The 13,534-nt window shown below is 52.0% G+C and overlaps 4 protein-coding genes across 4 annotated transcripts; 2 read left to right on the plus strand and 2 right to left on the minus strand.

Annotated features, from left to right (window-relative positions):
* Positions 1 to 1,303: 1,303 nt before the first annotated feature.
* On the plus strand, positions 1,304 to 2,629 carry DSM5745_01903 (uncharacterized protein; the record flags this gene model as incomplete). The annotated part of the gene is made up of 4 exons (XM_026743919.1): positions 1,304 to 1,395; positions 1,459 to 1,740; positions 1,799 to 1,932; positions 1,983 to 2,629. The coding sequence occupies 4 exons, from the start codon at positions 1,304 to 1,306 to the stop codon at positions 2,627 to 2,629; spliced, it is 1,155 nt and encodes a 384-aa protein (XP_026607082.1).
* Positions 2,630 to 5,613: 2,984 nt separating this feature from the next.
* On the minus strand, positions 5,614 to 8,394 carry DSM5745_01904 (ATP-dependent Clp protease ATP-binding subunit; the record flags this gene model as incomplete). Its single annotated transcript, XM_026743920.1, has 1 exon — positions 5,614 to 8,394. One exon carries the CDS (start codon positions 8,392 to 8,394, stop codon positions 5,614 to 5,616), a length of 2,781 nt encoding a protein of 926 aa, XP_026607083.1.
* A 394-nt stretch (positions 8,395 to 8,788) lies between these two features.
* DSM5745_01905 (uncharacterized protein) lies at positions 8,789 to 9,772 on the minus strand (the record flags this gene model as incomplete). The annotated part of the gene is made up of 1 exon (XM_026743921.1): positions 8,789 to 9,772. One exon carries the CDS (start codon positions 9,770 to 9,772, stop codon positions 8,789 to 8,791), a length of 984 nt encoding a protein of 327 aa, XP_026607084.1.
* A 2,028-nt stretch (positions 9,773 to 11,800) lies between these two features.
* DSM5745_01906 (uncharacterized protein) lies at positions 11,801 to 13,375 on the plus strand (the record flags this gene model as incomplete). The annotated part of the gene is made up of 4 exons (XM_026743922.1): positions 11,801 to 11,866; positions 11,937 to 12,125; positions 12,191 to 13,015; positions 13,232 to 13,375. 4 exons carry the CDS (start codon positions 11,801 to 11,803, stop codon positions 13,373 to 13,375), a joined length of 1,224 nt encoding a protein of 407 aa, XP_026607085.1.
* Between the last annotated feature and the right edge of the window lie 159 nt (positions 13,376 to 13,534).

The following is a 13,534-nucleotide window of genomic DNA, read 5'->3' on the forward strand; positions in this document are numbered from 1 at the left end:
CTGGCCCGGGTTCCTCGAATCAAAGCACTGCCCTGGATCCAAGGCAATGGAATAAGTGCTGAGTGGCTCTCGCCTGCCGCGTTAGGATCGGAATAAGGCAAAAAGAAAGCATCTGCATCTTTCCCTGAATTTGATCTATCACAGCGTTCATGCTGGCAGGGCATCGCACGATGGAATGGATGGCTGGTCGACCCACTGATGCAGTAGTGGAGCTGTTGGCGTCTAAGCACGAGACAGCCTGCACTCTGGAACATGCAAGGTTCGAGGCTGGAACCCGAAGCCATAGGCGTTCGGCTTGTCTAGCTTTATATTGAAATAAATAATGCCATTGTTTCGGATGACTGCAATCTCCGGTGATTATTGGAGAATACAACCTCTGCACAGTGTCGGTCACGCTTCATCGGATCCGAACTGACTAATCGGACACCGGATGACATTCTGACACGACTCGGCGCTGCCGATCTCATAGATGTTCCTAATCCTGGAAGATAGAAGAACTGAAGAGCTGATCCCTCCTGCTCCTGAACTGCACGAGTGGAGCTTGGATGTCAGTGCCACAGTGGTGCCTTTGGGGCCGCGGTGATCTTAGCAAAAGTGGGAATGGCGGGAAGAAGTTAAGGTTCAGCTAAGGGCACGAGCCTGGAGATCCAAGGACTAGCGCGTCGCCAGATCGTCCAATGAGCGTTGACGCGCCAAATCATGGCCGGACTTGAATCTTTGCGGACATTTCCTCGAGCTCCACCATTTTCCCGATGGCAAACTCGCCATCCTTCTCGTGGGACGTCCTTCGCTGGCCTCCAATTGTATCCTCCACACCCAGAGGTGGTCCGCAGTTGCGCCATGATGCCAGAGGCCTGGCCGTGGACAGCATCCCATTTGCCCGTTTCCAAATTATGAACGCGGGTCACTCACCCTCGAGGCTGTGGCTCAGCGGCCAGCCAAAGCGCATCAGCGTCGCAGAATGCGTTCCTGGAGAAGATGACGGAGCCATGGAACTGCTGCAGGTGTGATCCCTTCGGCATGTTCTTTTTTGCTTCTTCCAATTTTTTAGCGTTATCTCTGCATATTGCTTTGCTCGCCTCCAGAGTCCAGTGCAGCCGCTCTTGTCCATTCAGACTACAGCAACCAGGATCTCGGGTTGATCCTTCGAGCAGTATCTGTCAGGCCCCCGCTCGCATGCGCTGACTGCCCTCCATGTACGTGCATATATACCCTCCAGCCCTCCGTCACCTCCCTCCTTGGCGGACTTGCTGTCACTCCGATCGATCCTCTGACCTGGCTTCGCAGGTTGTACCACGAAAGGATGTCGAGCTTAGGCGCCGAATTCGGCCGGAGCTTTGCCCGAGAAACATGGACTCTCTACGGTGTTGGCATGCTCGGTGTCGTGCTGCGATTGTGAGTGTCCCAGTCCTGGTGTGCTCAATATAATGTGCTCTTGGTAGACTAACATCCGTACAGCATAGCCCGTATACGTCGACTCGGTATTCAGAACCTCCAATGGGACGACTATGTTATGGTGTTTGCCGTGATATGGTACACAATTCTATGCGTCGCCCTAAATGCGGTTGCATCGGGTGGAGGGTCGAATCTCATGACAGATGAGGATGTCAAAAACCTGACACCGGAGATCTACGACGAAAGAGTCAAAGGAAGCAAATGGGTCTTCGTCTCGGAGCACGCTTTCATCCTCGCTATATGGTCAATGAAGGCATGCATGTTGATTATCTATGCTCGTATCACGTATGGATTCTCATCTCACCTCGTTGGCGCAATACATCTGACTGGAATACTTTATCAGAGAGGGATTGCCTCAAAGGAAACTGGTTAACTACCTCGCCGTCTATGTTGCTCTTGGGTTTATTGCCGTCGAGTTGGCCCTCTTCCTTATATGCCGGCCGCTATCAAACTATTGGGCAGTGCCTACTCCAAACCGTTAGTTCATCCCTCCTGCAGCCTTATCCACGCAACTAACGGAGTCGCAGCCCAATGCTCTAACTACCAATACTACGAAATCGTCCAAGGATGCGTGGCCATCACGGCTGATGTCGCCATGCTTCTAATCGGACTTCCACTTTTGATGCAAGTCCGAGTACCTGTCAAGCAGAAGCTGATTCTTCTGGTCATTTTCGGAATGGGAATCTTCGTCATCGTCGCCGCGATCCTCACAAAAGTCTACTGCCTTGTCCCTTCCCTTATTTCGTACGTCTACATGAACTGGTACTTCCGAGAGACCACCGTCGCCATTCTCGTCACCAATCTACCTCTCATCTGGTCTCTCCTTCGCGATGTCTTCCCCGCTCTCAAGAGCTGGACTGGTGGTTCGAAACGAGGCACCAACCGCTACAGGTCGGGTGCCTGGAACAGCAACCCGTCTGGCCTCAAGAATTACGGAACTGCTACCACTCACCTACGCTCGGGTGACGATTTCCCCATGCACAGCTATAATAGAAGCGTTGTCGTCACGCCGCAAAAGGATATGTCCGCGGTCAGCCTGGAGCAGACCGATTCCCGCGGCCACAGCGACGACGGCTCGGAGCGAGCTTTGCAGATTCGACAAGACGTCACAATCGAAGTCATGCGCGAGTCACGGCCACCAGACCACTACCACCATCACGAGCCGCAGCCTTAAGTGGCTCGTCTAAAAGCTCTCGCTTTGCTTTCTTGTATATAATTGTCTACTACCCCCATCATTTGTCTTTTGTTTCTTATGCCATAACGACTAGACTTGGATAGATTACCCCGCTGGAGTTGGAGGCACGCTGATATCAAACCGCACAATCACATTCTTATTACCCCGCTGTACTATGAAGTCAAATCCGTTGGATCTCGAATCCACTGAGCAACAAAATGCCTCACCGATGATCGGCAATCATTCCATTCTTTGATTTTTTAACTCTCCATTCTCCTACCATGGAATCGGCTGTGCAATTACTGGATCGGGCGCTTGGTGTGGTTCCTGGTGGTGCTTTACTGCAGATCTCCCGCTGGTCACGTGCCTCTCTTATGTAACATCGTGGCCAGCCACCTTCGCTCTTGGTCCTTGGAGGGGTTGGAAGTAAGTGTTCTTGCCTGCTCTGTGGCTTCGAGTTGGCATACAATATCTGCACAAACACGCTCCTCACGACAATTCCAAATTCATTGCACATCTCCCGAGGTTTAAGCGATAGACTTCTTCGAGAACGACGGGTTTGACTTCATAAAACATGTGGAGACACAGGGCAGGCCTCCGAGACTCCGACAATTCGACAAGCGCCAATAATCAAAATCCATCATCTTCCCTGCTGGATCTAGAATCTAGGTCTAATCAGGCTACTGCATACTGCATTGTGACCATATGAACCTCGTTTAAAATAAGCGCCACTGAGTCTTCGTCTATGATGGATTTGGAATGTACTGTGCACTGAGCAAAAGCCCGACCTCGCCCCGGCATACAAACCCGAAGCACCTTCAGATTCCACAATCAGACGCGCCTTGGGCACCGAGACCCTTTACCGGCGATCCAATGTGATAGGTTCGTATCATATCAAATGTTGAACATTTACCCACTGTGATATGGGGAAGGCCCGACGGCCGAAGGCTGCACTTCGAATCTCTGAGTGATGATTGAGCCATGACAAGACCCAACTTTGAGACTATGCGTCTTAGCTAAATTCTAAACCATGGACCACGTTTTTTTATCTCCACCGGTCCTGGTCCTGCTCAGGCTAGACTAGACTGCGCCTGGTGGTTTGAATTGCACATCATCAGTCGGCCCATGGGTTTTACTAGGCAAACAAGTTACAACTCTCGACAATGGATACTTTGCTTGCAGCTTGAAACCTTGCAAGGCTTGCATGGATCTCACCGACATTCCTGCCGGTCGCGATCCCGGGGCTGGTTGAATTCGGAAGATCTTTCACAAGCTTTCTGCGACTCCGCGAACCAGAAATCCTCCGTCTCAAAGCTCAAGCCGATCGGTGCTTAAGTCTCCTCCGAATCTGAGCGCGCTTGGTCCACTGTCCTACATTCAGTGCTTTATTTATCCGAGTGTCTCACACCTATAAGCGAAGGCCGAGTATCTCGCTTGCAAGAGTCGCCAGCCAGCCACTGTCCAAAGCGCAGCCTTCAAATAGATATACGACCGATACTATAACGATGCTGGAGTGTACTCCGAATCCTGGACTCGGTAACTATTCCTGTTTAAACGGTACCTCCGCCTCGCTATTTCAGTGGGGAGGCTATACTTTAACGCCGATTCTAGCGCAGGCCGTTGAAAGTATATAGGAAGTTGCCCGCGCTAAACGGCGTAGTACAAACTTTGATCCATCTCCTCTGCTAGACGACGGTCTAACGTCGGGTTTCGGATAACCGGATGTTGCACGATGCAGTTGCACAGGCCTCTGCATTAAAGGGGTATTTGTCACGAACGCTATCTGAGCGCAACCCGGCTTGAACCTTGAAATTCGACCCAGTACCTGTGAGACAACATCATTGTTGTTCCTGCAGTAGTCGAAGGTTAAGCCAGCGTTTCAGAGACAGTCAACTAATTTTCGTGGTCTACTTTGCCCTCGTGGACGGTGGTTGTCTGGCCGTTACAATGATGCTATCACATTCAGTCCTTCGGCGCTTAGGACGCATACCGAATTGCCAGTCGTTGCAAAAAGTGACATATACCTTACCAGCTTCATGCCTTCAAATCAAACTGAACTGTCCCGACGCTCTACTCAAGACTCCAACGAGTCACCGCGTCCGAGACATTCATAAATAAACAATTCTTATGTTCTTCTGTACAGGGTAACCGTCCGGATAACCCGACCTATATCGACCACTGCGACGGCGAACCCGTGGGACCGAGGTATGTGTACAACGACCGAGTACAACATATACCTGAAACAAACTATCTGTTCAAATTAATGATTGAAGATGAATGTCCCAGCAACCAAGGTCTCTCAGATGCCGAGAGATAGCGTGTTGTCGGGTTTGTGCCTCTGTATGCTCCTTCTCGGCTAGGAAGATATATATCGGGATGGTTGGAAGACTGTACGGATTAATATCCCCAACAATCCGTAGTACAATCCAGACAAGAAAAATCCTAAACTTTAAAATATAAAGAATGAAAATGAAAATGCCATAATGCTTGATACAAATGCGTCAAAGGCACCGAAAAGTTACTCGGTAATTGTCCTTGTCCATAGCCTTTACCCTCCGTAGATTATGTATCCTCGATCAACGAGCAATATCAGGCAGCCGAGTTCTATAAGCAGTCTCATATGCAGTCCATTAATATTTGTTTACAGAGCATTAACCCTCGACACTGATCAAGGTGCCTGGGCTATTTCAACCAAGACACTTGCACTTTGCTTAAAAATCATTCGCTACGAAACTACTTAATCTGAAAAGGATAGAAAAGTTACAAGTCCCAAGGTATATGTATTAATCACCTATTTACTAGTAGTTAGGTCACTTAGCAGGACCTGATGTGTTCAATTATATGCAAAAGGAGTCGCTCCAGGCTATACATGTAAAACAATGCAAGACAAAACGCTTTTCTCCAAAGGAAAAAAAAAAGACCACAAAAGTGGATAAGAAGGGGGAAACATCATCCATCATAAGTCATCATGTCACATGAAACTTTTAGTCGTACAAATCCATGTCACCGCTATCATCCATCTCGGCCACGGCATCGAAGTCATCCTCGTCCGTCATCTCCTGGTCTTCGTCGACCGGGATTTCATGGTTGGGGAGGACATCGATCCGGCCATCGCGCATGACCACGCGCGCAACTTCGCCGTCTTGGATGCTACCGCGTAGAATGAGTACGGCGAGACGGTTGAGAACTTCGCGCTCGATGATGCGTGCTAGTGGACGGGCGCCGTACGCGGGCGAGTAGCCCGACTGGCCAAGGTAGTCCTTGACCTCCTCGGTGCACTCGACGATAACGTTCCGGTTGTTCTGCTCGAGGCGGCGCTGGATCTCATCAAGGCGGAGGTCGACAATCTTCCGGATCTCCTTCTTCGAGAGCCGGTTGAAGATGACGGTGCTGGAGATGCGGTTGAGGAACTCGGGGAGGAAGTAGTTGCGGAGGGCGCCCATGACCAGTTCCCGGGTTTGCGGATCGATCTTGCCGTCCTTGGTGGTTGGACGAGCGAGGTATTCGGCGCCTAGGTTGGATGTCATGACGACGATACAGTTGCGGGCGTCCACGACTCTGCCCTGGCCGTCCGTGATGCGACCATCATCCATGAGCTGGAGGAGGACGGTGAGAACCTCCTTGGCGGCCTTTTCGACTTCATCGAATAGAAGGATGGAGAATGGTCGGCGTCGGAGAGACTCGGTCAGCTGGCCACCTGCATCGTGGCCAACGTAGCCTGGGGGCGCACCGATCATGCGGCTGAGCGAGTGTCGCTCCTGGTACTCGGACATATCGAATCGGATCATGGCCTTGGGGTCATCGAAGAGGAACTCCGCAAGGGCTTTGGTGAGCAGCGTCTTACCCGTACCGGATGGACCGCAGAACAGGAAGCTTGGAGGTGAGTTAGGGTTGCCGAGGCCGGACCGCTGAAGACGAATGGCGTCTGCGATGGACTTCACAGCCTCCTTTTGACCGACGACAATCTTGCCTAGTTGCTTTTCCATGTGCAGCAGCTTGTCCTTCTCCGTGGTCTTAAGTCTTGTCACGGGAATCCCGGTCCATCTGGCGACAATCTCGTTGATCTGATCGGGACCAACCTCATCAGCCAGTAAAGGTTCACCAGCATCGCCCTGACGGTTGCGGCGCTCCTCATCAGCCTTAGCCCGTTCCTTCTCTAGCAATTCAATGCGTTGCTGGGTCTCGGGAATAGCATAGTACTTCAAGTCCGCTGCAGTTTCGGTGTTTCCAGATCGCTCAGCTTCCTCTTGTTTGTTCTTGAGTGTGTCGAGCTTAGCCTTGGCCTCCTGGATCTCCGTATTGCGTTTCTTCTCGTTTTCGTACTTCTGGCGCATAGGCCGCAGCTCCTCCTGAACGTTAGCCGCCTCCTGCTCGGCAGCCTTGAGACGAGCTCTGGAGGCCTCATCCTTTTCACGCTTAAGAGCATGAATTTCGATTTGCAGCTGTCGGTGTTTGCGCTCGAGATTATCGAGAGCCTCCGGTTCGGATTCACGGGCTACTCTGACAGCAGCGGCGGCCTCATCAATGAGATCGACAGCCGAATCAGGTAGTCGACGGGCTGTGAGATATCGTGCAGCTAACGTAGCTGCTGCGACGATGGCGGCATCGAGGATCCGTACACTACCATGGTGAACTTCGTACTTTTCCTTCAACCCACGGAGGATGGAGACGGTCTCCGCGATAGTAGGCTCCTTGACGAGAACCTGTTGGAATCGTCGTTCGAACGCGGCATCCTTCTCGATGTACTTGCGGTATTCACCAAGTGTCGTAGCTCCGATACAGTGGAGTTGCCCGCGAGCGAGCATCGGCTTCAGCAAGTTGGCGGCGTCCATTCCGCCCTCGCCGCTAGCGCCTGCACCCATAAGAAGATGGATTTCATCCACGAACAAAACGATTGTTTCTTTGGATTCTTCGATCTCCTTGAGGACGCCCTTCAATCTCTCTTCGAACTCGCCGCGGAATTTGCTTCCAGCGACCAACGAGCCGACATCGAGGGAAAGAAGTTTGCACTGAGATAGACTGGCTGGGATATCGGCATTGACAATCCGACGAGCGAGACCTTCAACAATCGTGGTTTTACCAACACCGGGCTCACCAATGAGCACAGGGTTGTTCTTTGTTCGTCGACTGAGAATACGGATCACACGACGGATTTCCTCTTCTCGACCAATGACAGGGTCAATCTTGCCCTCTCGCGCGAGCGCCGTCATATCGATTGTGAATTTCTTAAGGTTTTCGTTTTCGCTCTCAGCATCCGCCGTTTTTGAGTCAACACGCCTTGTCCCCCGGATCTGCTGAATAGCATTGTCGATTAACTTGACGTTCGGGATATTGGCGTCTTTAAGGGCATCCTGGATTTGTGAATCCTGGCAGACGGCCTGGATCAGGTGGTCCACGGCTATATAGCTGTCCTTCTGTGTTTTAGACAGTTGGTCGGCCGCGTTGATAACCTTTCGGAACGGTGCGGACATGCTGCGAGACTCTGGAGGGGGATCCTGACTTGGTAGCTTGACAAGCCGTCTCATGAGCCCACGGTGAAGGAGCTGGACGTCACCATGGGCGCGTTCGACGACTTGGCGGAATAGCGAGGTAGAATCTCCGTGAGAGGGGTGTTGTGACGGTCCATCTTCTTCGTCTTGTGCAGGGTCAAGAAGCGCAACTGCGAGGTGGACTGGGTAGAGTTCTGCGTTGGCGTGCTCGATGGTGATATCAAGAGCATCTTGTAGGGCCTTGTTGGCCTTGTCTGTGTATTTGTCGGTGTTCATGATGCAAGGTGGGGGAGATAAAATCTCCGGAGAGGTAGGAGGTAGGGTATCAGATTAGACAACGAAGAGACTATGATTCGAATGTGATGCTTGAGCAAGAAGAGGACGGGTGACAGAATATATACTTGAGAGAGCTAAGAAGATGACTTCAAAGCAAGATACAAAGGAGACTTCATGATGGTGCCCAAAGCAGCATGACGACACTCAAAGATTCCACCGCCTTCCAGAAGGACCGCGAAGATCAGGCAATAGTCACGTGACTTGTGTATTTTGCCAGCTTGTCAGAGCGGTCAAATCAGCGGTACGTCTGAGCTTCAATCGAATTGGAGGCTTATCAAATTGGTATCTCCCTAGCGCTAATTCAACCATAAACGCCAAACGGTATACTACAAACTCAAAACAGCGTATTGATTAGGAGTTGCTCTGGAGTATGCATGTCCTGAGTCCCCGGTATGCCACTGACAGGGCTGGCGAGGCCTTGATCGTCTCCCAAGACATTCGGCTCTACAGCTCCGGGCAGTGAAGCCTCCCCGGAAGATTGATTGTCGGAACCCTCTGTGGCACGGCGCTTCCTAGGCTTAGACTGCTTGAAGTCTGATATGATGACCGCTGGGGTTGGTGTTTTCCCTTGATAAAGACGATGACGGAGGTTGTATATGTCGCGGATCTGGATGACAGTGCTAGGGTCCACATGGCGAAGCTGTTTGAGGATTTGGCTTGGTGGCATATTGATGTCAAGAAGAGCTTTGATATACTGCGTCTTCTGGCTGATTTCTTCACGGCGGATTGAGGGATGTTGGCCTGGCTGCGAGGGGCCATGATTGTGTGTAGGGTCGCGGACTTTGACATGCCATAGATTGTCGGTCTTATGATGGCTGATACGTAAGCTAAATGGGCAGCCAGTACGTCGTGATGGCTCCCGTTGACGCTCCTTCGCGGTTGAACGGTACGTCTGGCCCTGGTCGCAGGTCATATAAATGGCCTCAACTTTCCCCTCACGGCCTTTGTTGGTGCGCTTTGTAATCACGGCATATTGATGGACTTGTGCAAATGCCTTCACAGCTTGTACGGCTTCGACTTCTGTGCGAAAAAGGGCATCCGGGGGCGCGGGCAAGGGGGCGTATGATGGCGGAGTCTCAGCCTGTCCCGGAGCTTGTGCTTGCTGTGGTTGCTGTGGTTCCTGAGATTGAGGGTTTTGTGGAGTTTGTTGAGGTTGCTGAGGTTGTTGAGGTTGCTGGAATTGTTGAGGCTGCGGTTGTTGCTGAGATTGTGGTTGTTGCGGCTGTTGCGGTTGCTGCGCGGGTGGCTGGAACTGAGGCTGAGAAAGTTGGGGTTGTTGCGGCTGCTCAGGCTGCTGAGATTGTTGAGGAGGCTCCATGGAGAAGAATTATAATGAGATAAGTAATGTCACGTTGGAGCATAAAGGAGGGTGCTAGTTTTAGCAGCTTATCATCGAGGCTCATTCCTGGATAGCCCAACGCGGAATTTCATTCCTTAGGGGAGAGGAAAATGCCGAGACTGAGCATCCGATTCTGCCGGCACTACAGTCAGTCGGTGGGAAAGGCGGTATGGCAGGACCAGGCTAGTTTAGACGACTGTCCAAAGGTACTGGTTTGCAGACACTTTATAAGAACTGATGGGCCATGTTGTATCTACTCCGGATTGTTTGCGGCTTTGTTCATGTTGTAGCTGACAATGACGTGAGTCACATATGACTATAAGGTGTTCTCACCCGTTCATTGACGCGCTGCCAGTATCAGTCTTCACCTGACAGGCTTTGTATGCTTCAAAGAGGCTTGGTACGTGAAGGAAGTACCAGCGCGTCTTCAGACAGAGTCGTGTAGCACTGCTGACTGTCGAGTGCACAGATCGAGGGAAGCTAGCTTAGATCTGATCCGCCAGTGTCAGGGCGCCATTCATGGTTTAGCCATACCTATGATAGCACCGATAATTATAGCCCATCGCAACCCCACGTTAGCAACATAGACTCATCATTGGGCAGAGTTACACCCCACGACGCATGACAGGGGAAGCCAGCACAGAGATTGGCCGGTCAGATCCCTCCCCGGTCGCAGCCTCCAGAGGCCCATCCGGAAGCTGTGCGAGAAAGCTGAATGGTTTAACAGGCATACCAGATGTCGCGTCCATATGACCAGCTATTTACCGCTACAGCCGATATATGCACACTTGCATTCTCAGCCCCAAGTCATTCCGACTCAATGCGAAACTTGGCTCGTATACCTTTTCCTATCCTCCCCTCGTAATCCGACGAGCCTTGTCCGTCTCATGACGTCAGAGGTGGAACGCAAGTTGTCTCGACCAAATGTGGCGACAGGGATATTGAAGGGCTTAACCACTCCGCTTCACGACCATACACAAGTCCTTCCTGTTCGGTATCCTCAATGTCCACTCTCGCGGAGACTAACTTCCTGGATTTTCGTGTGTACCGCCGTTGCCCCTCTTCAAATTGCCGGTCTCGAATCTGCGCCTGCGCGGCACGCACAATCCCCATCCGCTTGGCCTGAGCCCACGACTGCCAGGTACAGGCTGCCGCTGAACGCTTTTCCTACCAAAGCGGAGCAGCAACTGTAGATCTTGATCCTGCCCGTGGGTAACACGGTATCTCGTCGCACTGAGGCCGTTATCGGGGTTGACCTTGGGAAGCCAGATGCTGGTGGTTGAAGTTTTGACGGGAAGCCCTGAGGAGTCGGGATTTATATAGATCATTATCAGGACCCTAACAATAAGATAGAAGATCATTATCTATGGCGAATCTAGGTGACAGCTAACGCCATCGCCTTATCCGGGGCCAGTTCTCTGAGCAGTGCAGGGTGGATAGCACTATCAACCACTTACAACGCCTGTATTAACCTGCCTACCACTGCAGGCCGGAAGTTGGATGTGAAACTGACGAACCTGTTAGGCTGTAATTCTGGTCCTGGATGCTCCATCTCGACAGTAATATAATATTATTTTATCTGGTTTTTACGATTTGACTCGGATGGTCGAACTCAAACAAGAAATGTAGTCGCTGGGTCTGACGGTATCCCTCCTTTTAGTATTTCCGCGCAGACTCTCTCAAGTATAAAACTCAAGCCAGTTCAGCACCACTTTGTTCCGTTCCTGGAAATCAAACCCATCAACTTATTCTGGTTCCATTCCTCGGACTCAATAGGAATCTATCACCATTTTGTTCTTCCACCACTCTACTCACCGCTGTGCCATCCGGGGCAACATTCCGTACAACATCACCCTGCAGATAAATCCCCGCAATAAGCCTCACCAGACCAAACGAGGCCATTTAATCAGTAGCTTCGCCGGCGGTGAAACTCCCTGGTAGATAGTGAAACGATTATACTTGCTTTACATCTCATCAAACGAGAGTATCACAGAGAAAACCTGCGCCATGTCTCAGCAGAAACCTATCTTCGTTGCAACCCATCCCCGGGCTTGCTCCACGGCCTTTGAGCGGGTATTTCTTCTCCTCTCTATCTTGGAATTATCTGCACATCATGCAGGCGGATTTCTAATGACTTGCATAGGTCTTCATGACTCAAAGAGACACCATTCAGTGTGTCCACGAGCCCTTTGGCGATGCATTTTACTACGGCCCTGAGAGGCTCTCAGATCGGTATGAAGCCGACGAGAAGGGCCGCATTGAGAGCGGATTCAGCGAGTCCACGTATAAAACTATCATTGACAGGATTGAGCGCGAAGGGAAGGAGAATGAGGTATCATTACACAGCCCTCCATACCTACCTTGACAGATTGGCAGAGCTAACAAGGATGATAACAGGGCAAGAGAATCTTCATCAAAGACATCCTGCACTACCTCCTCCCGCCACACGGGAAACCAGCCGGCATTGCCCCTTCCCTCCACAGGATCAAGCGCGGCGTAGGGACCGAGACAGCTACCACTAAGCCCTCTGCGGCCGTTGGCAGTAACGGAGATTCCGTCGCCAACGGCCACCACCCCGTTGCCGAAGTGAATGGCAACGGCAGCATGGCCAACGGCGTTTCCGACGGTACCGGGGCAAAGAAGGGCAACAGCACAGCACCCTACCCATATGGTACCCCCTCCGAACCAGGAAACCCTACCGTCATGCCCAAGGAGATCCTGGAAACCTTCCACTTTGCCTTCCTTATCCGCGACCCGCACTACAGCGTGCCCTCCTACTACCGCTGCACGATCCCGCCCCTCGTTGCCATCACGGGCTTCACGTACTACGACCCCGCTGAGGCCGGGTACGACGAGATGCGCCGGTTCTTCGAGTACCTGCGTGCTGAGGGTCTGGTAGGACCTCACGTTGCGACTCGCGAGGCAGACGCCGACGAGATCCTCGCCAGCGCCCAGGACGGCCAGACTTCCAAGCCCAAGCCTGTCTCGAGCCCAGACGCTAAAGTCGGCGTGGAGATCTGCGTCGTCGACGCGGACGATATGCTCGATAGCCCCGCGGCGATGATGGAGGCGTTCTGCCGCAGCGTCGGGATCCCATACACGAGCTCCATGCTGAACTGGGATACCGAGGAGGACCACGAGCGTGCGAAGGAGGCCTTCGAGAAGTGGAAAGGGTTCCACAACGATGCGATTGACTCGAGGGGGTTGACTGCTAGGAAGCATGTAAGTTTCTCCCTACCTTCCCCTTACTTTGTGCCCCTTTGCCCCGTAGCCTAGGCCAGTGCGTCGGTCCGCCATCAATCTCTCCTCTCCTCAGAACAAGGCTCGGAGGTGGAGAAGTCCGGTTGGCCATAGCATGCATGCATATTGCAGCAGTACACCACCGAAAAACGGCTCGTGATGGGAGAGAAGACAGTCCAGCTGACCACCTTTGACCAGCCCCGCGCCCCCAAATCCGAAGAGCAGTTCGACGCCGAGTGGCGCGAGAAGTACGGCGAGGAGGGCGCCGCCCTGATCCGCAAGACGGTCGACGCAAACATGGCCGACTACCTCTTCCTCAAGCAGTTCGCGATGAAAGTCTAGACAGTAGTAGTCTAGCACCTAGCTGAGTCCGGCCATACCCAGCAGGTACTTACTCGGCCGAGCGGACGGACGGGGGAGATGTCTTGAGCTTTGACGGGAGAGATTCCACACTCCATCGCAATCGAAACATAAATTTTCATCCAGAAAAGAACGCAACTA

This window comes from Aspergillus mulundensis (genome assembly GCF_003369625.1).
Source record: "Aspergillus mulundensis strain DSM 5745 chromosome Unknown scaffold_1, whole genome shotgun sequence".
Lineage (NCBI taxonomy): Eukaryota > Fungi > Ascomycota > Eurotiomycetes > Eurotiales > Aspergillaceae > Aspergillus > Aspergillus mulundensis.